This window comes from Neovison vison, chromosome 1 (genome assembly GCF_020171115.1).
Source record: "Neovison vison isolate M4711 chromosome 1, ASM_NN_V1, whole genome shotgun sequence".
NCBI lineage: Eukaryota > Metazoa > Chordata > Mammalia > Carnivora > Mustelidae > Neogale > Neogale vison.
The window spans coordinates 259,430,150-259,457,649 of NC_058091.1; the positions used below are offsets into that span (position 1 = coordinate 259,430,150).

General features: G+C 43.7%; 1 protein-coding gene across 17 annotated transcripts in view; it reads right to left on the reverse strand.

Moving 5' to 3' along the window:
• Window positions 1-27,500, reverse strand: part of TENM2 (teneurin transmembrane protein 2) — a 1,132,942-nt gene that overhangs the window by 294,906 nt on the left and 810,536 nt on the right. For all 17 annotated transcript variants that reach the window (XM_044229881.1, XM_044229874.1, XM_044229866.1 and 14 more), the window contains one exon: window positions 5,181-5,415. In XM_044229881.1, coding sequence (XP_044085816.1) covers window positions 5,181-5,415 — 235 coding nt within the window. The remainder of the gene's footprint in view (window positions 1-5,180; window positions 5,416-27,500) is intronic.

Consider the following 27,500-nt stretch of genomic DNA (forward strand, 5'->3'; position numbering starts at 1 on the left):
TTCATTCCGACCGATTCTACCTTCAAAATACACCTGACATCTATGAGACTGATGTGCTGCCTACTGCGCTAAGGAGGCACCTTACACCTGACATCTATGAATGTTCACCTTCCTGCCAGAAATGGGTAGGAGAAAGGCAAGTATGAGGCTACTGCTGCCAGGACCCCAGCGGGGACCATCTTCATCATTGCAAGACTCTCTAAGCTGGATCTCTAGACTTGGTCTACCTTCCACCCTACCCCCAGTCTCTTGGCCATATGGCAGCTTCCAGAACTCACAACAACAACAAAATATTATTTTATTGTTTTGTTTTCCCATTTAAAATGCTGCAGTGACTTTTCATTATTCTTGGGCTGGAGTCCCAACCCTTCACCCAGCTCAGCACTCTGCACACTGCCCTTGCCTGCCCTTCTAGCTTGCTTTCATTTCTTGGCATCCTAGTGCTCCTCTCCCCAACAGATCATTGTTTTTGCCATCTAGAACATTCTTTAAGTCTAATTAACACTTACTCATCCTTAGGGCTCAGCCTAAACATCCATTTCTCACGCATCTGACTTCTCTATATCTCACACGGCACATATTCCCCCTCATCGGAGCAGAGGGGGCATGTGTGTAATCATTTGTTCACATCCGTCTACACCCAGCCTGGAATCACCATAAGGGCAAGGACTTTGCTTTTCTTCTTCACTGAGGGCTCCTTGGTGCCTGGCGCATGATAGGTTCTTACAGATATTTCTTGAATAAATAATGGATGGCCGTCTTACAAAGTAACTTGCAAACTTGTTTGTAGTGTGAGGGTCTTGATGTTTAAAGGGAAGGCTTCTAGAATTGAGGATCTGATGGAGATTTTTGTGTGTGTTTATTTTCTGTTTCCCTTGTGTCAAAATTTATAAAGATAGAAAAGGTATTACTGAAAAAAAAAATCAGAGCTTCTGGTATTTCAGAGAAAAATGGAAAATCAGGGGGACATTTTGTCCTGCTTTGGGATTCTCTTTAGTGACCTGCTGCTAAGAGATTGAGAGAGAGAAGCTTGCTTCAGCAGAACACACAGATGAAGGAAAGTTAGTCATCAAACTACTTTATACTGTTTTGGACAAGAGAAGCTGACTTCAGAAACTCCCCAAGAAACTGTTGGCCAGGAAGATCCCCGCATTTGCTGCTGTCAGGAGAGGACAGAGTAGAGAGGCGCTATCAACCAGCGATTACCCATGGGTATGCTTCTAAGACCTACGGAGGTGGAGAAAAACATGGTGATGGAGTGATTCTGTGACACACCATATTGGAGAGAGACAAAACAGACGGCTTGCAATTAGTACCTCTGCCCTGAGTTTGTTTTTCCTTGGATTATGTTATGGTTTATACATGAATGGACTGGTTTTGGTGGTAGATATTTATATGCATTGGTCCTTTACATGATTGACAGTGCTATGGAACTTTCATTGTAGGCTTTTTTGTCTTCTGTTAAATTCCAAATTCATACAGTCCTGTTTTCGGGCTGTGTCTCCTTCATCAGCACCTTTAATTCTACTTGCCACAGAAAAAAAAAAATGGAAAAAAAGCACAGTCCAGAGAAGATGTAACATGCCTCATTAAGACTGATGGGAACATCAAAAAGCAATGCAGAGAGGCCAAGGTTTGTTCCTCCCTCGTCTAAAGAAACACGCTGGACTTGGCGTAGAGTCTCCGGGGGTGGTAGAATGCCTGCTCATCACCTTCCAGGGTTATGAAATTCTTCCATTACATCTAGAAGTCTGTATTAGGGAGAGTAAAGGTGGTGAGGCTGTTTGTAAATTTCCACTGCATTTTCGAAATTGCTGACTACATCACAATCAGCCTCCACAATGACCTGCCTTCAATGGTTCTCTCTCCTGGATGTAGTTAATCAATCCTTATTTGGTATAAAAATAAGAAGGGGAATCCCAGCATGGCATCACGCTTCTAAAAGAACAGCTCTGGACCTACACTTTCTCTTGTGGATAAGAAAAGGATCCGATGAAACTCACCATGTTTTAGCATTTGAAGGAGTGATTTTTTTCCGTTCTACAGTTTCTAAGACTATATTAAAAAAAAAAGTAGGGGATGGGAACAAATAATATACCATAATCTTTGAAGTCTTTCTACTTATCTACTAGACAAATTCTTATCATCCTTCTAAAATCCAGCTTAAACAGACCCTCAGCTGTGAACTGTTTCCTGCTCATCCTGGGAGAGTTAATCCCTCCATCCACTGTACAGTGACCTTACACTTCCATTGCTGTACATGCTGCACTATCCTTTTGTTTCTGTACCTGTCTCTTCCTTTTGGTTGTGTGAGCTTTAAGGGCAAGATGCCTGTGTTACCCATTACCTTCCTGGCATCTGACATAGTGCTTGGTATACACGAGGGACTCAGTAAATATTTGCTAATAAGAGACTGAACGAATAATCTTTTTAAAAGAAACACAAAGCCCAACAATTCTACTAATTACTGCTGAAGTTTTCATATATGAGACTAGACACACACCCAAGTTATACGTATTCATGAATTCCATGAACGGAGTTTCAAATATCTGCTGACTTGTGCTCCCTGGGCTTGACTTCTGGTGACCTCATGATCCCAAGGGCCTCACAGTTTCTAAATTTTGGCCCTTGAATGTGCTGATCAAAGAACATTCAGATGTTGCCCTTGCTTGATTTTCCCTTCTGACGACTTCAACATTTTGGCAATCCCATCTACTCTTCAAGCCTTGTATTTAACTTGCCTCCTCCAAAAGCACCGCTGAGAAACCCTAATCCTTGGAGAAAAGACAAATATCCAAATGGTCTGCAGAAGGACTCTACAGATCAGATACAAATTCGAGGGAAGCTTACTTCAGAAAACCAGGAAGGTGACAAGCGTGGCTCTGCTGGCCCTCTCTACCAGATTCTTGTCAAGATAACACTTGACTACAAATGGTTTTATAAAGTAAATCTCCTGGAGAGCCAATTATTTTCCTCAGAAGCTGGGAAAGGGGAGACAGTTCATGCAGTATATGCATTCTAACCACCAAGGGGAGGCTCTCGGTGAGAAGCAAACACTCTGATGGAGTTTGCCCTGTAAATGTAATAGTTAGAGCAATAAATGTAGTTTTGTAGTTACTCATCAGAAGAAATCTTGGCACCTTATTTTATGTGTGGAAACCACTATAGTTCTGTTCAAAGTGGCTCAAAATGTCCCATCTCCCTGAAGTCTTAGACCTCTTGCAAGTTATTTTGCCTTTTGACATCCAGATCGTCCATCTTTAAAATGGTGGAAATGATGGTTCCTTCCTACCTCACTGTATCTCTTTCAGGCTCTCATGAGAAAACACAAGTAAAGAATGAATTCCAGCCATATACAAAGTGCATGGTAAAAACTGGTGATTAATGATGATGGTGGTCCTCTTCCTTCTGCTCTTCCCCTCCTTCTCTTTCTACAAGAGCTACTACACTTCTCTCTCCCTTTCTCCTCATCATTTTCCTTCTTCCCTCTAGTCTACTCTATGCAGCCTCGATGGCCAGAAACTCTTTTTCAAACAATGGTCTATTCATATAAAAAGAAGCTAATGCCCAACAAATTCGATGGCAGAAGGAGGAAATAGAGAAAAACTTATACAGCCTTAAAGATCATCATCGACTATGGGATATCCCGATGGACCAGTCACGGACCAGTCTGCTTTCGGCCTGGAAACTTTCTGGCAAAGCTATTTATTGACAGGTTACTACATCAGTGCAGATGTTTCAATATATCTATTACATATAATATATGCATATAGTTTCTACTGACTTTACATATTTTAAGCCTTAGATTAAGACTGTAGGCATGTGTGGGGCGCCTGAGTGGCGCAGTGGGTTAAAGCCTCTGCCTTCAGCTCAGGTCATGGTCCCAGGGTTCTGGTATTGAGCCCCGCGTCGGGCTCTCTGCTCGGTGGGGAGCCTGCTTCCTCCTCTCTCTCTCTCTGTCTGCCTCTCTGCCTACTTGTGATCTCTGTCTGTCAAATAAATAAATAAAATCTTAAAAAAAAAAGACTATAGGCACGTTTAACAATAACCTATAATCAGAGAACAAATTTTATTTAAGTTTAAAGTGACCACAATGACAATGGTACACATGTTATCCAAAATCTTTTTAAAAAAACAACAACAACAAAAAATGAGATAAATGCTATGGCTTGCATAGTTGCTTCCAGCTGCGTGCAGAAAATTTGCTGGCCAATACTGGAAAGATGACAGATTCCGGTCATATTTCCTCAAACGTAACTTATTCAAGTTTAAAAACTTGAGTGGGAACTTTTTGGAGGGTCAAAGTGAAGCCTCTGCTTTCTCCATTTCTCTTCGTGGCTCTTTCGGACAAAGAAACAAGAGTAACCGGAGCCCCCAAAGCCTGAAAAGGGTGTGGGGTGGGAGCACAAGGGCCGTGCCCCATCTAGAAGCCCCCACACAGCCTTCCCGGCCATCCGGCCCCAGCCGGCCGCGCTGTCACCCATGCCCCCCTCTCTCAGGGCATCAAGGTGGGCATGGTTTGGGAGCACCAGGCGTGAAGGTAAGAAAGGGACTGAAGCAGAGGCAAAACAACACAAGGCCAGACCTGGAGATCACTTTGCAACTCTTCACTCCAACCTAAGTGCTGCCCCTTTTTTCTTGTTTGTTTTTGTACATTCTTGTCTGCCCCTCAGGCATCAAGCTGTTAGTGTGTACAGGAGGGATTAACGTGAGACGGGATGTTGGATGAAATATAAATTAAAATTATACTTCTGTCAGTCTGGAATCAGGGATTGTTTCTCAAGGTCTCCCCAAACACTTAATTTCAAATGAGTCTTCATTTATTACTTCAGGAAAGGCCAAATGCATAATTTATCAGCAGCTTTCAGTCAATATACCCTTATAAGCATGTTTCCCATGAGCCTTTGAGTAAAAATATGTTATGCTAATTCTATTAGTTGGGTACACAAGAGCAGTCTAAGAGAGTAAACAAGCATTAAAAGGAGACACATGTGAACCAAGAAATACCTATCAACCTACCATCCAGGGTCGAATTACCAAGGGAACAGCAAGGAGGTGGTAAACTCGTCCTGTTATTTAAACCAAGACTGTCTCCCGGACAGGAATCCCGAGCCCTCCTGTGGTGGATCGTGTGGGTGGCTCGGAGACTGCAACGGGCGTGACGGGCAGCGGGCACTTACCGGGTCTCCAGCGGCACGTTGCTGTTTAGCACCCAGCTGTCCTGAAGCTGAACGGACTCTGGCGTGGTTGCTAGGTCATTGGGCGCGGGAGCTGGGGCGTGGATCTGGCTCCGCCGGTTGGTCAGTGAGTTCCTGTTGAGGGAGTTGGCAGACGAGTGGTGATGGGACAGAGTGTGGTTGTGAGGGGGAGGCAGAGGGGGCCTCAGAGTCGACTGGCTGTGGTGGTTTGGAGGACCTGGAAAGAGAGGAAGGAGAAACGGCCATCAGGGACTGCAGACTCAAGCCGCCAAGGCTCTGCAAACCCACGGAGTAGAGCCTAGAGCCCATGCCTCTATGTGGGTTAATTTCTGAAAGTCACAGACTAGACACTTAGATAAGACTGCAAATGCCTAATTCCAGGGTTGGTTCCTCATATGTAACATGAGCCTTTGCTTTTTTCTGCCGGCCTCAGAAGAAGGAGAAACTAGGTTAGTAAAACCAGGCTAGAACATATTAATCTTGAAGAGGAAGTCACATGACAGTCAGGGCTGATCATTGTTGTAGAAAGTCCGTATACTCTCTCCTGGTAAACCAGTTCACTACATACAAGCTTTACAAATATTTCCTTCCTTTCTTCCTTTTATTTTATTTGAGAGAGAGAGAAAGAGAGAGAGAAGGTGCAGAGAGGGAGGGAGAGGGACAAGCAAACCCCGCATTGACTGTAAGCCTGACATGGGGCCCCATCTCATGACCCTGAGATCATGACAAGAGGTGAAATCAAAAGTCAGATGCTCAACTGACAGAGCCACCCAGGAGCCCCAAATATTTCCTCCTTCTAAAGGTAACAAAATATGGTACCCTCTAAGAGAGTAGCATACTTAAATACCTGTGGGGGCCAGGCAAGAAAGGGAGGTGGGCCAGTTGTGGACTGAGGTGACCTGGAGAGGGCAGGAAGCAGCCCTCCCTCAGATCTGAGCCCATGTGGCCATGTGGGGATAAGGGTCCAAGGCAGCCAGATCTAGTTTTCAAGGAGAGCTGAAGATCTGGACTTTCAGATAAAATTTCCTGTGCTTTGAAGATGGTGACAATTAATTTTAAAAAAGTGTAGGTGTTTTGTGTGTATGTGTGTGTGTAGACACACACACACACATATATATATTTTGTTTTTAAATAAGACTTTAAGAAAATACCTGTGAGCCTGCTCAGACATCGGGTCTGATGTTTTCAAACCATGACCCTCACTCCAAATTGCATCCTATTTTCTTCTCTTGAAATCCTCTCTCCTTGCAGGAGAAATGCACAAAGGGGAACTATACCTCTGCATGTATCCTCTTGTAAATATGACCACAGATGACAACTCCACATAGGGTTTTCCTAGCAACCCATTCTCAATCTACAAAATGAAATATTTTAAGCATAATGAAAATGAAAGTAGTTCACTATGCAATGTAAGCCTATAATTTGGTTTTAATGGCTGCTGAAACATGACTTTTAATTTGTGTCCTTTTTTGAAGCCTCCAGTCGAGGTTGGCAGCTCACCAGGTGACTGCCAAGCCTTGTCATTTTGGCCCCTGCCAACTTTTAAAATCCTCAGCCCCTGCTGTCCTGGCTTTAAGAAGTTGGCTCACATCATTTAAACAAGCAATTTGACACAAATTTCAACTACTTGTCTCCTTATGTGGCCAGGCTACATCTCCAAAAGGTGTAATCTACATTCCACGGCTCCTGGGAAGCCTGCAGAAATATTCCGAAAGAAAGACAACATGTCAAGAAGATACTAGGTTTGGAGAGCATCATGACTGAGGAAAACAAGAAGGAAAAATAACAGAGGAAAGTGGTTCCTCGAAGTTTGTGTTCCTGGGCTGAAATTACTTGGGGGGATTTTTTTTTTTTTTTTTTTGGTCTTCAGAGAAAGACAACTAAAACTAAACCCCAATGGGAAATGCCACTGTAGAGTTGTACAGATTTTAAATCGTGTCCTCCAAATGAACCTGCAATTCGTATTTTACATTATGCACCAGTGACATTTTAAATATATCTTTGAGAGAGTTTCATAGCTGGAGCGGGCTATTACATTTCCTGGCATTGTTGTCTGTCTAGTAATGTATTATTATATAGTTATTTAGCATTTGTCTGTCTCATATTAGTGGGAAGAGGTGAGAAAAGGGGGTGAAATGATGTAATCATGGTCCTTTAGAGATGCTATCCAAGCCCCTCACACAGGGTTAATGAATTCTCATGCCTTCCTTTCCCTTCTCTCAACTTCCATCCAAGTGGTCATTATTTGCCATTAGTTAGGTAATCATGAGACTTGCCTCAGGAAGATGAGATGAATCAGTGTACAAGTGGGAACCCAGCCTCCTCAGCCCCAAGCCCTCACTTTCCATCTCCCTCAGCAACCCGTCCTCACCTCCAGAGCTTCAGACCACACACTCTCCCAAAATAAAAGAGGCCCTGGGAGGTATTTAATTCACTAAATGAGATACCAGAACCCTCTTGCTTCCTGTCTATTCATCTTGAGATGAGGTTTCTTTGCTAACTCCAACTTGGGTGGCCCTTCCCTGTCCATCTGTGTTCTGTGTGGGTGGAATTCCTGTGGTTTCCCATTTGTTGATCATATCCAGGGGTGGTGCTGGGGGGAATGGAACCACGGACCCAGGTGTTATGTGGCATAGTCCCAACAAAATGGATGGTGAGTGTTCCAGTTAGCTGGAAGAGAAGTCGAGCTGGTAAAGAGAAGGTCTAGAGCTTCATGGAGGAGAGCAAAGAAGACATAATTCTCTGCTCACCCTGCCCTCCTATAAAGCACGTTATTTCACTGCAAATAAATCACATTATTGACAGCAACAACAAGCACCATCTAGCATCGTCAGTATTAAAAGATGTTTTCCTCATTACTGTTGTTCATTTCCACTGTGACACAGAGGATATTTGCTCATTTATATATCCACCTAACAATCATATTTTGCAACTAGGTGCAAGAACTAGAAAAGACAGTTAGAATAGAGTGGTAAAAGTTACCACTGGGGTGTGTACAGAGAGACAGGGGAGCATCTGGGGGGACACTTAGTCCGTGGGTAGGAAACACAAATCTAAAGAGGGTTCAAGGGTTCAAGGATTGGGTCTGCCCCTTTCACGTCGTGTGAACCTGGGCCTCCAACCCCATGTCTGTAATCCTGAGTACTCACCCATCACTGGTGACCACAGCACTAAGTAGCCGTGTGTCAACATGGAAGATGGCAGGGAAGAGGAACGGGGAGTGCCAAGCCTGCCACCCAAGGCTGGCAAGTTCCCCAACCACGTGCACAGAACCCTGATTGCTTCCGTCAGGAATAAAAGCATGAATAAGACATGAGTATGACTCTCAAGGAGCCCAGATTTGAGTACAGGACGTAAACCCAGATTTCAACCATCTAGGGCAGAAGTCACAAACTGACAACCCCCAAGATGCACATGACCAAAATTTCAGAGTCGAGATTTTGTAGAACATTCCAGATCACTGACTTCTCTTGAGAACAAAACTAGAACAAAAATATGGAGTCTATTCTCCCATAGCAGCAACTAGATATAGCTTAATGCCTTAGGATGGTTTTCTGGTTTGCCATCAACCCTAAAATCCCTGTTATTTTAATTTGGCCGGATATATGCATTTATGTTACCGCGGGTAGGCATTTATGTCTTTGATTGCTGGTTTCCTCCGTGGTACCTTCGTATTCTGGGTAGTTAATGTATCTCTAATATAGCAACACCTCTGCTACACCTAATGATCTTAAGCACTTTTTGTGTTTATCGGTTTTCATTACAGTCATCCAAAGAGCTTGCTGGGTCTGATGGTTTTCCATTTCAAAAAATGCAAACAATGGCCAGCAACATGCCTTACTGCTTTCCAGAAGGCCAAATTACATGGAAAAGCCCTTCTGAAAGGCAACTCGTGTCTTCAGTAGATGCTGAAACAGAAATGATTAACAGCTTAGCTTGATGAAGGAACCTTCGCGTCCACTCTGAGTTCCACACATTTATTGGGTTTAATTAATGTGCATATTAATGGCTCTTCTATTGCATAAATATGAAATCACATAGTAATGCAATTGAGCCACGAATAACTGTGTAACATAAATGCTTACACACTAGCAACTTAATAAGTATGCTATTAGCAGGCAAAAGGCAACTGTCATTACAATCACAGTGCTAACCTATTATCTTATACCTGATTTATCTGGAGTTGAGAACCTAGAATTTATTTTTAGGTACCATGTGGTCTTTCGTCTGAGGAAGGAGGAGCGGCACACTGGTCGTCTGTTAAAAGCGAGGGCAGGAACACTCTCATAGAGGGGTCATGTGGCAAAGTACCCTTCTCCAAAACAGTCCGCCTTCATCCCCCTGAGGGGAAAAAATTGAGAGAGGGAAAAGCAAAGCCAACCCAGTTGGCCTCAACTGGACTGTTACTTCAAGTTTAATTTATAAAATGCTTGGAAAGAGAAAAAAAAAAAAAGGCTAGGGCAGGATAGTTAAGATTCCCAGCGAGGAGAGGATAAGTGAATTTAGTGAGAAGGTGCTTCCTGTATGTTTATTTTTTTAAGAGATTTTATTTATTTATTTGACAGAGAGATCACTAGTAGGCAGAGAGGCAGGCAGAGAGAAAGAGGGAGAAATAGGCTCCCTGCTGAGCGGAGAGCCCAACTCGGGACTCCATCCCAGGACCCCGAGACCATGACCTGAGCTGAAGGCAGAGGCTTAACCCTCTGAGACACCCAGGCTCCCCTGCTTCCTGTATGCTTAAAAACCAAGTGCTTGAATGAGTGCTTGATTTGTCCTGTTTGCTCAAAAAAACTATGCTTAAGATTTGCTGTTGCCAGGAATTTTGGTCCTAAGAGGGATGCCATTCCCATATTCTCACCTTCCTAAATGCCATCTGGTTGACAGCGGAGTCATAAGAAAAACAAAGTAGTGCTTCTTTGTTGGGCAACAGTATCAGCTCTAACAAAGTTAGACCTGGGGACTGCAAAATGCTGGAGTATCAGCTCCTGGGTTAACTCGACTAGCAAAGCTCAAACAGCATGTGGAAACAACCAACGCCCACATTGTCAATAATGTATGTATAAAGGAAGGATTTTCTTTGGAGCTAAGGAAGGAAATTCTTAATAATTGGCTATTGTTGCACTCTTCCTAAATAAACAGGTGGGTGAGACATTTAGGCTAGGTTTACGCTTGCCAAGAGGGGGTGGGTGTGCAGGAGAGTAGGAGGGAAGGGATAGACTAAGATAGCTTTGTCTTGCTCTGTAGTCCACCCTATTTTTTCCTGGTGATTACAAATGATAAAATATATGAAAGAAAAAATATATAAGTATAGGCTTGCCTAACTGCTCATAATTCACTCATTCTTGGAGATGGAATGCCAAGCGCTGGTCTTTAAACATTTCAACCCCTTGGACCCCAAGATGATGAATTAACCACAGACTCTCTGCTCCCTTCTACTGAACCATGTCTTTGGCGCAAGTTTGATCTTGACAACAATTTGAAGATGCTAGAACTGAAGATGGAGTTGGCACACATTTTGGAGTCTCTGGCTGGTGAAAGTTGGCACCTGGACACACTGTTCAGATCTGACCTCACATGAGAGGCAGAGAGAATCAGAGGTGAAGACTTTTAAGAATGACAGCCTCGGGGCACCTGGGTGGCTCAGTTGGTTGAGCGACTGCCTTCAGCTCGGGTCATGATCCTGGAGTCGTCCCAGAATCGAGTCCCACATCAGGCTCCCGGCTCCATGGGGAGTCTGCTTCTCCTTCCGACCTTCTCCCCTCTCATGCTCTCTCTCGTTCTCTCTCTCAAATAAATAAAATAAAATAAAATCTTAAAAAAAAAAATGACAGCCTCTAGTTAGAAGGAGGAGTCTGTTGTTGATGACCAGACTCTTGGATGGCTTTGAACCCTTGAGTGGCCACTTACTAACAGTGCGACCCCTGGAAAAGAGGCATTTTTTTTTTCCAAGTTTGTTTCTTCATCTATGAAATGGATAGAGTCGTTCTACTTTTCTCATGTGGTTGTTAGGAGCATCAAATGAGAATACATGTCTAAAAAGCCTACCACGATTCTTGGCACATAGTTGGTATTAAATATTATTATATATTATGTATTATAATTAATAGTACTGATAATGGTAATAACAGCAATAGCAACTTTAGATCTGGGGAAAATGAAGGATAAAGGATGGTATCAAATCAACACAGAAAGGCAAAATGACCAACCTCAGACCTCCTCCAGCCTCAGATGTGGTCTTCAGAAGGACCTGCTGACTGAGTGATATGGGATAGGCATGACTAGGGGCAGTCCCAAAAGCATCTTTCTCAGAGCTTGCAGAAATGGAACATGGGACTCCGAAGTGTTCCATTTCCATAACCAAAACAGTTGATGTTAAGGACTACAAAATAATACTGACAGGAGTGTGAGGAGTTAAGCTCTCCCTGTGTGTCTGGTCCTGTGCGAACTGCTGTCTGTAAATTTTCTCAGTGTGCTGCCACTCACTGTTGTGGGACAGGTTCTCTTATCATACCCATTTTACAGATCCAACCAGTAAGGCACAGAGAGGTTAAGTAAAGCCCCCAAGGTCATGGGGCTTAGTAAGTGGCTAGCTGCTTGTGGATCCCAGGGTTTCTTCCCCATTCCACCACATGCCAAAGAGCGTGGGGGGGGGGCCCGAGGCCACTCACATAGGGAGAGAACCAAGACCCCTGCCCTGCTTTACACTCACCCTGGCAAATACAGAGGAAAACAGCTTTAACTCATTTCTGTGCACATTTGCTTAAACGGCAGAATGCCATCTTGTGAGAAATTGGAGGCAACTGCCCACCTTAAAGCTCTGCACCTCACCATGCTGCTTGAATCAGGAGAAATAGGCCAGAACAGCTGAACTGCAGGGCAATCTCTTTTCTGTGCCTTCCCAAAAGGCTCTCCTGGAACTTCCTCCTCCGTGCTGTATCCCTGGCTCCCGTAACCAGTGGCATCAGGGATAAGCAGCAATTAGGTCTGTTGCAGGCAGAAACAAGGGCACACTGGGTCCCAGCTCATCCTTCCTGCTCTGACTGAAGATACTTTGCCAACAGCCTGGGGGTGGAGGGGGTTGGTGGAGGGGGTTGGTGGAGGGGCGGGGGGAGTCCAGATCCAGCCTCCTCCCGTGTTTAGAAAGAGATGGAAAGAGATTTACTTGTGTCTAAGTACCAGACACCCGGGCATTCAGCCTGCTCCCTCCTTCCCTGTTGTAGCATCTGCTGAGTGATTCGTCCTCTGAAGAATGGACGTGGATTATTTGGTGCTGACCCCTGTGTAGTGCGCTGGTGTCGCAGGGCCGTGAGTGATGGCAGTGTTTCTTGATATGGCCACCACTAGATTGAACTGTAGCCTTGCTGCACGTTCCAGAATTCAGGAGAAAAAAGGAAGGCAGGAATGAAGGAATGAGCCAAGTTATGACCCCCTTCTTGTCTCCCTGGGCTGGGCAGACGCTCTGACCAGTGCCTCTGGGGCTGGGAGTGTAGGGTCCTGGATTCAGGGTGGGTGGGGCGGTTGCCCCCAATGGAAAGGCGCCATTCAGCCTGAGCAGAGCAGCAGGGAAGGCAAGGGCTGTGCTCACTCATAAGGAATGATTTGTAGTTCTCTTGCTTACACAAAATATATGGCCTCAAAGAAAAAGCATTCTGAGTGCATTCACAATGACGCACACATCCACACTGCACAGTGGAAGCATGGGGACTGTGCTCACAAAGAACAGTCATTTGCAGGGTTGGAAACCAAAGTTTTGTCAGCTCTACCTACATCCATCAACAAAAAATAGGTTTAGGGGGACACCTGAGATCATCGAAGAGCAACTGCTCTCGTTTAATAAGCACCAGCTGCGTGGTAAGAGCTCCCCTTAATTAGACTTCTACTAACCTTTGAGGGAGATGGGGTTCTCCATTACAAAGATGAAGAAAGTGAGGCACAGGACATTAAGAGAGGGGAGTTTCTCTTCTTACATGTTGCATTGAACTGTCATGCAGCTGGGCCCCTCCCGAGGGCACACTGGGCGCCTCTTTTTCATCACCCTTGGCATATGGTTTTCTATCGTTTTTGGACTCTCCTGTGTCTCCTATAGGACTGTGAGCTCCATTCGGCACAAGAGTCTGTCTGTCTTGCGGGGGGCGCTGGGTGGCTCAGAGGGTTGAAGCCTCTGCCTTTGGCTTGAGTGGTGATCTCAGGGTCCTGGAATGGAGCCCCAAGTCGGGCTCTCTGCTCGGCGGGGAGCCTGCTTCCTCCTCTCTCTCTGCCTGCCTCTCTGCCTGCCTGTGATCTCTGTCTGTCAAATAAATAAATAAATAGACAGATAGATAGATAGATAGATAGATAGTCTGTCTGTCTTGTTTTTACATCCCTGGCACAAGGCTCTGGTGCCTGGCCCGGAAGTAGTGCTGAATGAATGACGGAAGGAACACATGGTGTTTGGTGGGGGGAGGGCGGTCGTGTTGGGAGAACCTCAACTGATCTGAGAGGGGATCACAGCAGACGTCTGCCTCTGTTCTGTGAGCATTTCCCGGTTGCCAGAATCTGATGGGCCTTTCCCTTAATTGCCTGAATTCTTATTACCCTCCCAAGTCCTTCAACAGGGAGAGAGTTGGACCCAGGGAGAAGGTGACTTTGTTTCCCTTTGTCTTTGTTTTTCCCTGGTTCTGCCTGACTACCCATTCTCTCTTTTCAATAACAGATGTAGTGACGTATAATGACATTCATCTTTTAAAAGTGTACATTTTAGCATTTTCTTTTACTCTATTCCCCGAGTTGTGCAGCCATCACCACTGTCTGATCTTAGAACATAAGCCCCCATAGGAAACCTCATACCAGGAGCAGTCACCACCCCCGCGCCCCCCCCCTCCACTGCAGCTCCCCTACCCCCAGGCAAACAGCAATCTACTTTCTGTTTCTATGGATTTGCCTATTCTGGGTATTTCATATAAATGGTGATTCCCTCTGTTTTTTATAACCATGATGTCTGTTGCAGAGCCTCGCCAGAACCAATCAAATTTAGATCTCAGATGGGGCACACTTCATACCACTTAAAAATATCTTTCCCTGGCAACCAGAAGCTGGTGTTCACAGGAGCTTTTTGGCTGGGACTCCACTGCTGTTGGTATTTTTCAGAGATTGTTAGGTATGGCCATTTGAGAGTCAATTGTAGACTTGAGGGCCCTAGGGGGACCCTGGAATTTGTTCCAGTGCTTCGGGACCGTCTGTAATCATGGCAGAGAGCCATTCCTGCTCAGCTAAAACACAAACACACATCCTTGGGACACTGGGGGGCGGGTGGGGGGAAGGGAAGGAACTCAGACTTGGGTGCCAAACCAGCAGTAGTGCTTGAATCACGACCTTAAGAGCAGTTGTAGATTGTGACCCTCCTGCCCCAACTGGGCAGGTTCTCAGATACGGTGAGTCAGAAAGGGATTTTAATCATAGATGTCACAGCATTTTACCCTACCCCCATACTCACTCTTTGTGTTCTTAAATCATCTGGAAAGTATCACTTGAGATCAATGTCAACTCCATTAGCTAGTTTCCAAGTGACAAAGACAAAAAAAAAAAAAAAAAAAAAAAGGCCACTTGAAATACTTGAGAGGAACCCTTCTAAAGAGAAGATTTTATTGCAAAGTTATGTCTGAGCAGTGCCTATCTGAGCATTTCAATAAATCTACATTACCCTAGGTATTTTGGCATCCTCTGGGAGAGGAAAGCCTATCAGTAGAAAGTAATGATTTTGGGTTTTTCAATTGCCCTAAGGATCTTGACAATGCTATTAAGACCCATGCTCTCCCTGTCGAGAAGTTTAGGAGTGAAATTATTAATATGCCCAGACGTTATGTTGATTGTTGCGCTGTAGCAGAAAATACTCTCTCTGTTATTTGAGCTGCATTATCACTTTCCAAAGCAGAGAATTGCATCAAAAATTTAAACTCCTCATTTCAGCTCATCGCCTAGCTTTTCAAGGTCTTATTATAAAATAGTCTGGGCAAAATTTGGGTATTTCCCTACCCATGGAAGATAATATGTTTTTCACAGCCCAGACTATATTTTTGAAAAATAAAAATCATATGTTGGAGTTTTCTTCCATCAAGATGTCATTCTTTAGCTCTTTAACCAGGTTTTAGTTGCAGTGTATTTCATTGTTTATTTTTTCCCCTTTGGATGGTCACAATGTTTTCCCCTGAACACAGGTAGAAGATCAGAGCAAAGATAAAATATGATTTTGATTTTAGGTTTAGTCTCTGATGAATGGATTGATGGAGACAAGCTCTGATGTACACCATTCATTAATACTGAGAATGACTGAAGCATACCAGTTAAATGGCAAGAACGGGATAAAGGCTCCTGGAGCATTTTCACTACAAAGCTCAGCAGAATTATTTACTATCTGGGTGACCTTTTCCCCAAATCTCTCATGGTACATGCCTTATAGGACAAGGGAACAAAAGTTTCTCCATACTATATAAACAGAAGTCAGCTGAATGTCAGACCTTGCACTGCATCTGGTTTCATGTCAAATGACAGCTGATATAATGGGACGAACGGGGCGTACTGTTGGGGATCTTTTCAGGATACTTTCTGCCTTCAAAATACACACACACACACACACACACACGAGCGAGTAATTACACAAGAAAATTATCTGAGTGCTTCCTAAAGAAACATCCCCCACCTAGGGTTCCACGTCCAAAGGAGTGCCCTCTGGGTTTTTATTTATAACAGTAGTTTCTTTCAAAGGTGTCTTGAAGTTGCTTTGCATTTCCCAATTAAAGTGGATGAGACCGTGCTCAGGGCCTTTCCATCAGGTAGCACAGATGATAAGCAGCAATACCCAGGACAAGCAGAGATAGATGATGAAGTCCCTCCCATCCCAACCAACAACCCTAGGATGCAAACAACTTTCAGAAAAATCTGGGACCAGTGGGAGGCCAGCGTGCACTGTAGATCTCGGTTCTATGAAGGAAGAGGTCGCAGGTGCAGTGGAACCAGTGTCTCCCACTGGGACCCCCCGAAACAAGGGGTTTTTCCTAGCCACACGGCTCAGAATGCCGTTTTCAGGTTTTTCTCCAACCTTCTGACACTGACCTCTCCAGTTGTGCCTGAAGGACTCCCGGAGTTAGACGATCAGACTTATGGAACCCTCAGCCTATCTGTGCCTCTGTTTCCCCCTCCAAAAAAGGTGGTGACTACCATTCCTCCTAGGTAAGGAGTTAAATGAGATAAAACATTATAAGTGAAGGTGTTTAGGAGATGCATGAAAGATAGGAAGGACTTAAGAAATGTCAGGATTTATTTATCTTTGCCGGAATAGGCTAATTCTTTCTTGAGGTTGTGAAGAGAGGAGGGAAATAGAACCTGTGATTCAAAGATTATTATCGTAATGACTTGGAAAACTTCCTGTTGTCAGATATTTTTAAGGTAAATAGCACCATTAAGAATCAAGGATCCTTTTCCCTTCTTACGAGTTATATTAAGTACCTCTAGGTCCTATAGACTCCCAAATTATCAGTAGTCTTCATTTTCACCTTTTGCAACTTAAAATAAATACATTGAAATAAAACCACATAATGTTAGATAATTTGAAGGGTCCTACATTAGCTTATGTTTCCTAAATTCTCTCATTCCTTATGAAAACCAGCATAAGGAAGGCTTAGGTTTTCTTGAGCCCTGATGTTCCTACTTAGCCTCGGGTCCCATTTCCCATGAAAAACTCAATGTAAAGTCAAGATTTTTCTTGTTTTTTTTTTTTTTTGTTGTTTTGTTTCTTTTTTTTTGTTTGTTTCTGTTTTTATTTTTTGCTCATGCTCATCTGTGAGCCGTGCAGTTTGCTCTATCCTTGAAATTCATCACTGAGCAACTCACGGAGGTCCTGAGTTATTCATCACATTTCGATGGTTGAAGTCATGAATTAGCAATTTGTTTCTCAGGGCTTCTTGGGTTACTAAAACTTTTTAGTATTTATCATCTCAAATGGGATCATTCTTAATCCCATAATGTAGGGAGTAAGTAATCTCTCTCGTGAAATATCAGATTTGGAGGAGAAAATAATTTCCATTTCTAACACAGCTTATCTGACACTTTAATAGTGTGGTCTGGAAAGGCTTCTCAATAAGATGATATTTGATCAGAGACCCAAAGGAAATAGGGAAAGACACATTCCAATGTCTGGGGGAAAAATGCTCTAGGCAGAGGGAAAAGCAAGAACAGAGACATTTTGCAGTCAAATGCTCTACCACTGAGCTATACCCCCAGCGTAAGAACAGAGACATTTTGGATTGTGTATAGGGGTTGGACAGAATATCAGCCTTGATTCGCCTCTTCCATTCAACTGCAAGCCTACTTCTCCAAGAAAACAGTGAAATAAGTAGGGAAGGTCTTGATCCTCACTGGCTTCTGATTCGGTACTGAGCCACGCAGCCTTCTGTCCCAGGCCCTTTGCACTTGCCGTACACTAAGCCTGGGGATACAGATAATTAAGTGGTGCTCTCTTTTAATGTTGGAATGTCTCAGCTTAAATCTCCCCTTTAAGACACACCTTTCCAGACAACTTCAGCAGTCTTATCCTCCTCACTATGCTGTTTCTCTGAAGCATACATCATTACTTTTTTTTTCCCCCAGTAATTGTCCTTTTGCACTAAAAAGTAAGTACAGTTAAAGTAAGGATGTTATTTTATTTCCTGCTGAATTCCTGGCTCCTTGAACACTTAGTAGGTGCAATAAAGGATTTCTGAATTAACAGATTAATTAATCACATATTGAGAAGTATGGCAAGAGCAAGTGAGTCAAGAGGAGAGTCCAAATCCCAAGAGAGATTTTCAAAAGACTCAACAGGTCTTTCAAAGGGACTGCTGTGTGATGTCATTGGAGACAAATCTCAAAAACTTGAACTTGACTAATGTTCCAGAAAAAAAATCATTGCAGGCATCCTTGCCAAAACACAGCTCTATCTCACGCAAACTGTAGCAATTTTTTCTCTTCCTGCAGCAACCCAAACATGACAACAAATGCCTTACAAGCAGAAATCCCCACGGAACTAATGATGGCTGAGGCCTCTGACACACCCCAAGTGGGAATAGACACATTTCACTTCTAAACTCCGACTAACAGGATCTCCTGTGACTCTCTGTGCCACTTGGAAATGTTCGTTTTCCACCATGGATCTGTCGTATTAGAGGATCTTTACTACAGGCCACTGCCTCACCTGAACAGGCTGAATCCTAATTGATCCAAGCAATGGGTGGAAGGAAAAGCAACCAGATGTGGCAAGGACACAGGCTATGCTGCAAATGGTTTGCAAGTCAAAAGCAGGGCATACGGAATTCTTCCTCCTTCAGGAAGCCTTCTTGGATTGGATCAGGCGAAGTCCAGTGGCTTCCTAACTGTGCCAACGTTCGTAAGATCTTTCATGGTGGCTTGTGTTCTAGGTCTAACATTGGAACTAACACTGGCATACTATATATGGAATGACTCCATTTGGCCATATTTAATCTATCAAATCTTTATAAACCTTTCTAACTTCTATGTGGTGTATCACTAGAAAGAATATTTTTTAAGATTTTATTTATTTATTTATTTGAAAGCGAGTGAGAGAGAGAGAACAGAGGGAGAATAAGAGGGAGAAGCAGACTCCCTGCTGAGAAGGGAGCCCGACACGGAGCTCCACCCCAGGACCCTTGGATCATGACCTGAGCCAAAAGCGACGCTTAGCCAACTGAGCCATCCAGGTACCCCATGAGTTCTAATTCTATGGTATTTTCTTAGTGCGGACCCTTGCAAAATTATTCCCAATTGGGCACATGATAGAGCCTTTCCTATTCCCTGAGAGAAACCCAAAGAGACACCATTCTCTCCACACGATTCCTTTTGCTTTCTCTCTGATTCGGACACAAGAACCATGGCCTATTAGTTAAGCTCGCTTGTGACAAACCATTTCTAATCATTTGTTTGCTGGTTCATTCCCTCGCCCATGTCTCCATTTGTTCGTGTGCTCATTCACTTGGTAACTCATTATTGAGCATCTGTGCTGGGTCTGGTGGATTCTTGACGTTTCAGAGTCTCTGGCCTCTAGGCCAGAGGAAGGTAAAGAGTCACATCCTACTTTGACCTTTTTGTTGAGCCTCAAAGATCCTACTGTGACTCTTCCCTTTTCCTTCTGGTTGTTATCCAAATGCTTCACTTTCCCATGTATGTTTTTATTCATGTTTTAGCATACAGATAGCAATCTCATAAGGGCCATTTTGACACACTGCTCTGAAAACTATTCATAGATGCCTAGCATTAAACTAAACATGAACCCTTTACCCCTGTCCCTACGCCTGTCTTATTTCCCAAGATGAACTCATCCTTCTGTCGTGTCTACACACATGTATCTCCCAATATGCAAGATTTTGTGCTAGGATACCATTTACAGGCACACAGAGAAATTCACAAGAATGTCAATTATTACCTGTGGAGAAAAACTATCACATTTTGATTCTTTTGTGTTTTCAACCAAAATGTAGTATTTTCAACTTTCTTTTATTTTTAATTCTAGATATCAGAGCATGGTGAACTGGAGCTTCCACTGCGTACATGGGATATACACACTGCATTGCTTTCCTTGCAAGATTAAGACTTGGAACTCTGGCCCTGGGCTCTCAGTTGTGTCAATAGGATTCCTATGGCCTTTGGGGTCCTCTTTGCACACACAGAATGGAGGGAGACATCTAGATTCATGAAATGGAAACAGAAGTAGGATAAATGGAAAGGTTTCACCACTTGAGTTTACCCCAATTGTCCCAGCCCCGTCTACCTGCACACCTATAAGTACAATGAACCTCATCACCCCGGTTTTATAAACAACAGAAAGACCATTTGCTTATAATTTATATGTTTTTCTAATTGAAACACATGTAGTCTAAACCAAAGAGGCCATACCAGCATTGAGCAGAGCAGGCAAACACACTTCATATTTTTTTTCTTTTTTTTTTTTAAAACTTAACCGGCAGAAAATTTAAGGACTGTCTCTTTAGGGCACTAAAAAACAAATGACCTATGGAATCAACCAGAAGCAGCATGTGACAAAACAGAGTATTACGCTAGAACATATGTTCCGCAGACATGAAAGCTAATCAAACTTCCATGACAGAAACGCTCATACATTGCTAGTAGGGATGCAAAAAATACATAGACATTTTGGAAGTTTGCCAGTTCCCTGTGATGTTACACTTACCACACCACACAATCTTAATCCTAGGTATTCGCCCTACAGAAATGAAAACACACATTTCCATTAATGTCTATTTACCTGAAAACCTACCCGTAAAAGTTTATAGCAGTTCTACTATAAGCACCCAAAACTGGAAACAATCCAGATACGCTGCAAGTGAACTGATCAACAAGGTGAGGTAACCTGTATAATGGACCACTCAGCGATGAAAAGGAATCAACTACAGATAATGAACAACTTGGATACATCTCAAAGGCACCATGCTGAACAAAAGGAGTCAGTTTCAAAAGGTTGCATACTATATAATTCCATTCATGGGACATTCTCAAATGTCAGGGTGACAGGGTGACAGGGTACCTGGGTGGCTCAGTGGGTTAAGCCTCTGCCTTTGGCTCAGGTCATGATCCCAGGGTCCTGGGTCTGAGCCCCGCATTGGGCTCTCTGCTCAGCAGGGAGACTGCTTCCCCCACTGTCTCTCTCTGCCTGCTTCTCTGCCTACTTGTGATCTCTGTCTATCAGATAAATAAATAAAATCTTTAAAAAAAAAAGACAACATTTTGAGGAAACTCCATGCTGTTTTCCACTATGCAGCCATCAAAAGAAACGAAATCTTGCCATTTGCGACAACATGGATGGAACTAGAGCGTATCATGCTTAGCGAAATAAGTCAAGCGGAGAAAGACAACTATCATATGATCTCCCTGATATGAGGAAGTAGTGATGCAACATGGGGGCTTAAGTGGGTAGGAGAAGAATCCATGAAACAAGATGGGATAGGGAGGGAGACAAACCATAGGTGACTCTTAATCTCATGAAACAAACTGTGGGTTGCTGGGGGGAGGGGGGTAGGGTTATGGACATTGGGGAGGGTATGTGCTTTTGGGTAAATTGGAAGGGGTGGTGAACCATGAGAGACTATGGACTCTGAAAAACAATCTGAGGGGTTTGAAGTGGCGGAGGTGTGGAAGGTTGGGGTACCAGGTGGTGGGTATTATAGAGGGCACGGCTTGCATGGAGCACTGGGTGTGGTGAAAAAATAATGAATATTGTTTTTCTGAAAATAAATAAATTGGAAAAAAAAAAAGACAAAGTGACAGCAACTGAGAACAGATCGGTGACTGCCAGGAACTACCAATGGGTAGCAGGAGGGAGATTTTTGAGGTGACAGACCTGCTCTGTATCATGGTAGCGCGGTGGGGGGGGTGGTTACCCAAATCTCTACATGGGTTACAACACATAGAGCTATACACAGTAAAGACCACTTCACTGTGCGCTACGTAAAGAGTATACAATAAAACAATAAAAATTACACACATAGGATGGGTGTTAAGAACAGGACAGTATATCTGGTGTGGAAGGGGACAGACTTGCATCAGAGCCTGAACCATTCTAGGTGGAGATGTTGAGGCTGGAAAACAAGGGAGCAAATCTTCTCCAAAACTTGAAGATCTGTTTCTAATACAGAGGTCACATCCTTAAACATAAAAAAAAAAGCACACTAGAAAAAAAAACCAAAAATAGCATCAACATAATGTGTAAATCTTCGACTGGCGCATCACTCATTGTTTTTGTGTTTGGGTTCATTTGAGTATGGCTTACTAACCCTCAAGCAGCGACTCCAAGCTGTTGAAGAACCTATCCTGTGTAAAAGGGAGAAAGAAGGGTTTTGCTGCCCAACACTGTCAGCTTCTCTCCTGACACTCAGCACAATCTCTAATCTTGTAGAAACATTAACAGTACTACATTATTCATCACAATAAGATTATTAGTTGATGGGAAACAAATTACAGAGAGCGTCGCAACCTGCTGTACTTCCTGAATGCACACAAGGCAGTTTGTCATGAATGGAAATTGCTACCCAGGAAGAGAAACTTGTGTTTGTACTATGTCTTATGAAATTTCCAACAGGAGAAGGGATCAATTCTGGGATCGAAAAAGTGCAATAAAATAAGAAAAAAAAAGTTTAAAAAGTATTTAGGAAGACCTCCTAAGGGTACTCAGAGCTCAGCAACATGTCTGCTAGAGATACAGACCGTAAGCTTGGAGAGATGGAAAAAGCATACCTGTTTCATTTAATGTGATGGCACAGCTCCGCATGATGCCATGGATTTACTGGAAAAACACCTTTAGAAATGTAGGAAATGCCAGCAGTGCTGGATACAGGTCTGGCAATTTATGTAGCCATCTAAAACGGCTCGGCTTGTCCTGGTTCCTGTGAGGTGAACATCAGCAACTAGCAAATGCACGCCTCATATTTTACATCTCGCATCCTCCTGCTATACCTTCCTGGCCACTCTCTTGCCCTGCGGGGGACAGGGCCTCTTCTCTCTTTCACAGCCTCTAGGTATCGCACCCAGAGGCTCTTTTCCCACCTGCCATGCCTTCCCGTGGTCCCTGTCCCCTGGTGTGAGGGTCTGAGCCCCAGGTCCAGAGTGGGTGGGATGAGGGGATGGAGGGGCAGCACTAACTGCAGGTTGGTAAACAGATGAATGAAAAGGGCTATCAAGGTTTCCAATAGCAACGGCTTAACCTGGGGAAACAGGTGTGGTGTAATTAGCATAGCGTCTGTGTAGCTCCTGCACCTGTGACCCACATCATTCCCGTCCTTCAGAGCCCCCGGAGGTTCCTAACTGCTGGGGCTAGAACGAGCCGAGAGGAGGGGGAGTGCAGGAAGATGACACTGCCTGGGCTCACGACAGGGACTGTGGTTTAGGAGGGCTGATCCCGGGAAGGGCACCAGGGCAGAGTGCGTGCAGTGAGAATTCTAACGAGGGGATGGTAGGCTCTGACAGATAACTCAGGATGCCCCATTGCCCCAAGTGCTCTTCTTGGCTCCTGTTTCTCTTGCAGGTTACGGAGCGCTGTGTGTCTTGTTTCCTCTTCCTTTGCTGGACACACTCCTCTTGCCCTGGCCTGGCCTCTTAGGTGTTCGGACTTTGCCCACAAACGCTCTTGAGTACCCGTTTAAACACAGGGCTTTGATACTTCCCACCCCTTTCCTTTTCTTCCAATCTCATGGAAAATTCATGAAAAAAAAAAAAAACCCAAAACAAAAAACACGCATTATTCTGCCTACCTGGACGCGTGGAGGCAGTACCCCCTGCACAACCGTCTGGCTGAACTTGCTAGTGAGCTAAGGCTCCTCAGTTGCAGGTGCTGAGCGCGTTGCAGAGGACACCGACGCCAAGCCCCGAAAAACCGCTGTTGCATGGACTGGAGTCAAGGTTCTCCCTCAGTGAACACTGGGTCCTGAGTGAGGAGAGCCTTGCGAGAGGGCAGGAGAGTGCCAGAGCTGCGGACAAGCCCCGAGTCAGAAAGGAGGGAGCTATCTTTGTCTTTCCTCTCAGGGATCTCTCTGCCAGTCTGGTTAATACCCAAAGGCTCTCTTGGCATTTCTCACTGCTCAGCCAAACTCCCTTGTCCCAATTTCTTCCTCTGAACCAGCCCTTTCTCTGTGTTACATCAGTGGCTAGACTTGTCATTAGTACTTGTTTTCTAGGAGGAGGCAGCCCTTTTCAGGTCCTTTTGCTTTTAAAGGTCACAACCAATGTGGCCTGTCTGCATCCCCACTGGGTTACACTTTGGTTATAAAATGAAGTGTATTTTGAAGCCAAAGTGGTGTGAGAGAAATCGGAAACTCTCCCCTTCTCGTAGGAGGGGGTCTGGTTTTCTCAGGTGATTGATAGGCAATTGTCCCATTCCACATCCGTGCTTTCTTCTGTTGTTTAAGAACCTAACAACTGTAACACCCAGAGCTTGTCACATCACATCCCCTCCTCACTGCTCATCACCCAGTGTTATATGCAACTGATGAATTGTTAAACACTACATCTGAAACTAATGATGTACTATGTGTTGGCTAATTGAATTTCAAGAAAAAAAAAAAAGAACATAACGATTCATGCGAATGGATGTCAGAAATTCAAAACAGCTGAGAGTTTTTAAGACGATCTGTTGCGATACTATATGGGTGGACTTTACGATGCTAAAAACAGCCTTTTTCATCCTAACCAAAGAAAGTGGTCCAGAGGTAAGAGGGGATGTGGCAGAATTAATCCCAGTTGAGCCTGATATCTAGAATTGGCTTGATAATTATAGATTGAGTAGCACCTTGTCTAAGGTGAAATCTCAGATGTCTTCACTATGTAATTTTAGGTAGTCTCCTATAGCACCACATGTATGTCATTCATTAAAACACTGATGACAATAATTATAAAACTAATAGTTAACTTTTTTGAGCACTCACTTTGTGCCAGGTTCTTAAGAACTTCACTTTTATTTAACACAGGATAATATATAATGACAAGATGGTGACTTACTTAATACACAGTAATAAGATTATCTAAGTGTGGTAATCTTACTTAGTCCTCACAAGGACCCTAAGGGAAGGTGCCCATTATACAGATCAGGAGATGGAGGTTTGAGAGATTGAGCGACTTGCATCAGGTTGCACAGCCGGAAAGGGAGAACCGGCCCAGGCTGCCAGCTCTGTAACCCTTACCCTTCATGCTAGATAGTCCTGGTCACAAATGTGTCTTTTATCAAACGTCATTCATCAACGAGGAGGTCCAAATGAGTGAAATTTCCAGATAACCAAAACTCACTGTCTGCAAGTGCTAGATATTTTTATTTTACCCATGTTGTGTGAATGTAATAATCCAAAATGGGAAGCTAAATTTGGCTGCATTTTTAAAGAGAGCATAATGAGCATAATTCAACACTTAATTAATGACTGCAAACCTATTAAGAGCAAGTATAATTGTACTACGCAGCCGTATAGTTCTGTATCTCCTTTTGATTTATTCTGTCTCCTTCCTTGAGGTCAGGCTTTCAGGTGTCAGTCTTGGAGTTGCCTCTGGGCCTCCTGCTGTGTTCTGCACCCCCACACCTGCCCCTCCATTATCTGTGCATCCTATAAGTTCTTCTTTGTAAAAAGTTATTAAATCAGTTAAAGACTGCATGTTAAGGAAGAACGAACAAGACCCCGGATGAAGGCCAAGTGGAGAACGGAGCAAGATCTTTCTTAAAGCCCTTTGGAGAATGTAAGAGGGCATTTAAAAAAACTTATTTCTCAACTTGGGGTTCTGTTCCAGAAATCCAGAGTTGCAAAGGGCCGGTCAAGAACGCTCACTGTGCTCTGAATCGTTACTTAACCAGTTTCCATTCAGGATCTTTTTTTTTTCCCAGCAGGAATGTAGAATTGGGAGGTGGAGATCCCTACGTATTTGGAAATTGAACACTTTCCAGTGCTTCGGCCAGGGCAGCAAGAGCCTCCAGAAAAAACTGAAATAAGATGAAACCAGAGAGGGAGAAAAACCATGAGAGACCCTTATTCTTAGGAAACAAACTGAGGGTTGCTAGAGGGGAGGGAGTTTGGGGGATGGGATGGCTGGGGGATGGACAACGGGAGGGTGTGCATTGTGGTGAGCGCTGCGTGTTGTGTAAGACTGATGAATCACAGACCTGCACCCCTGAAGCAAATAATATATTACATGTTAATTTAAAAAAAGAAGAAGAAGAAGAAGAAGAAGAGTCTCCACTTCAGGAATTGAGAGTTTAGCTCTTTTCAACACAAGGTGAAGGCTGCTATGGGAGATGCCTGGAGGGACATCGGGCTTGAGCAAACCATGGCCCATTCACCATATTTAGCCCCTGAGTTAACACTCTTCTGTCCATTCTAAAGGGTTATTAAAGAGAGAGAGAGAGAGAGAGAGAAAGAAAAAGAAAAAAAGAGACGTGATAAAGACCAAATATGGCTCTGAAAGCAAAACCTAAAATTTTACTGTGTGGACTTTTACAGAAAAATTGCTGACCCCTGGTCTAGAGGATAGGAGAAGACTTCCTGGAGGAAGGGGTGTCTGAGCTGTCACGTCATAAATTCATCAGGGTCTGCTTTGGTCTTATATGTGTATTACATTTGTTTGCATGAATGATGAAACGGACAGGTGTAATTGGTAGGTTCAATTAGTCTTGATCACGGGCTATGGTTCTGGCTCAATCCACTGAGCTGACACCTTAAGCAAACACAGTCTCTTTCTAAATCAGACACATTTACATCAGCTCATGGAGGAAACAACTGAAACAAAACAAAACAAAACAAAACATAAAACAAAGAAACAATTGAGTCTCCTTTCTCAGGTTCCAGATTACAGCCGATCGATCTGTACAGGATGGAGACATTCAAATATGGAATTACCACAAGGGGTTGTGCTGCTAAGCATCCGATAAATTACACCTCTCCGAAGTTACCATTCCCTCCTTCCCCTCCCCACCTGCAATCAGCTTCCCGGCTTACAACAGTTCACCTAGGCGGCTCCGTCCGCAGGATGGTAAAATCAGCAAACGTATCTTTTGCTTCTCTTGTGTTTTGTATCTCGCCGACTATTTGAGCTTCCTTGAAACAGAAATGTCACACTGCTATCTTTAGAACACTCAGAGAGTTTGAACTAAAAAACACTGTAGCTGATGCCCTAGACAAAAAGTGAGGGGATGCAGATTTCATGTCTGAACAGCAAAAGTAGACACAGTTTTAAAACAGCTATTAATCCACGAGAGGGGAAACGGGAAACGGTACAAAGGTGCGAGATCTTCCTTCTAACCAGTCAAAAACCCAAGTTAAATAATCCAGCTATTTCTAAAGCAATTAGCAGTATGTATTATTTCCGGGCACTCATGAACAGAATCATTTTGAAAACCAGTGCTCTTGACACGTTTCACTATAAAATCAATTACTTTTAAAAGCAAGAAGCTCATTCTCCACCCCGGGAACATATGATACACCACCTGCCTGTTCCAAGAGATGCTTCATGATTTTTTTTTTTGGGGGGGGGAGGATTATGGGGATAGGGTGCTCTCCCTTCTGATATTATCTGTACATTTCTGCAGTAAGGATGTTCAAACTCATCCCTATACGGCTATGACCAATTCACAAGCATTCTGAGTCTGCACCATCAGGACACTTTCATATCCTTTTAGGAATTTAAGCTTTTCAAACTTGATATGATCTTAATTATCAGAAGTGCATTCTTGCCCAGGTTCAATCTCTGACATCATAATAAAGTACAGTAGCTCCATTTCAGATGAGAAAAAGC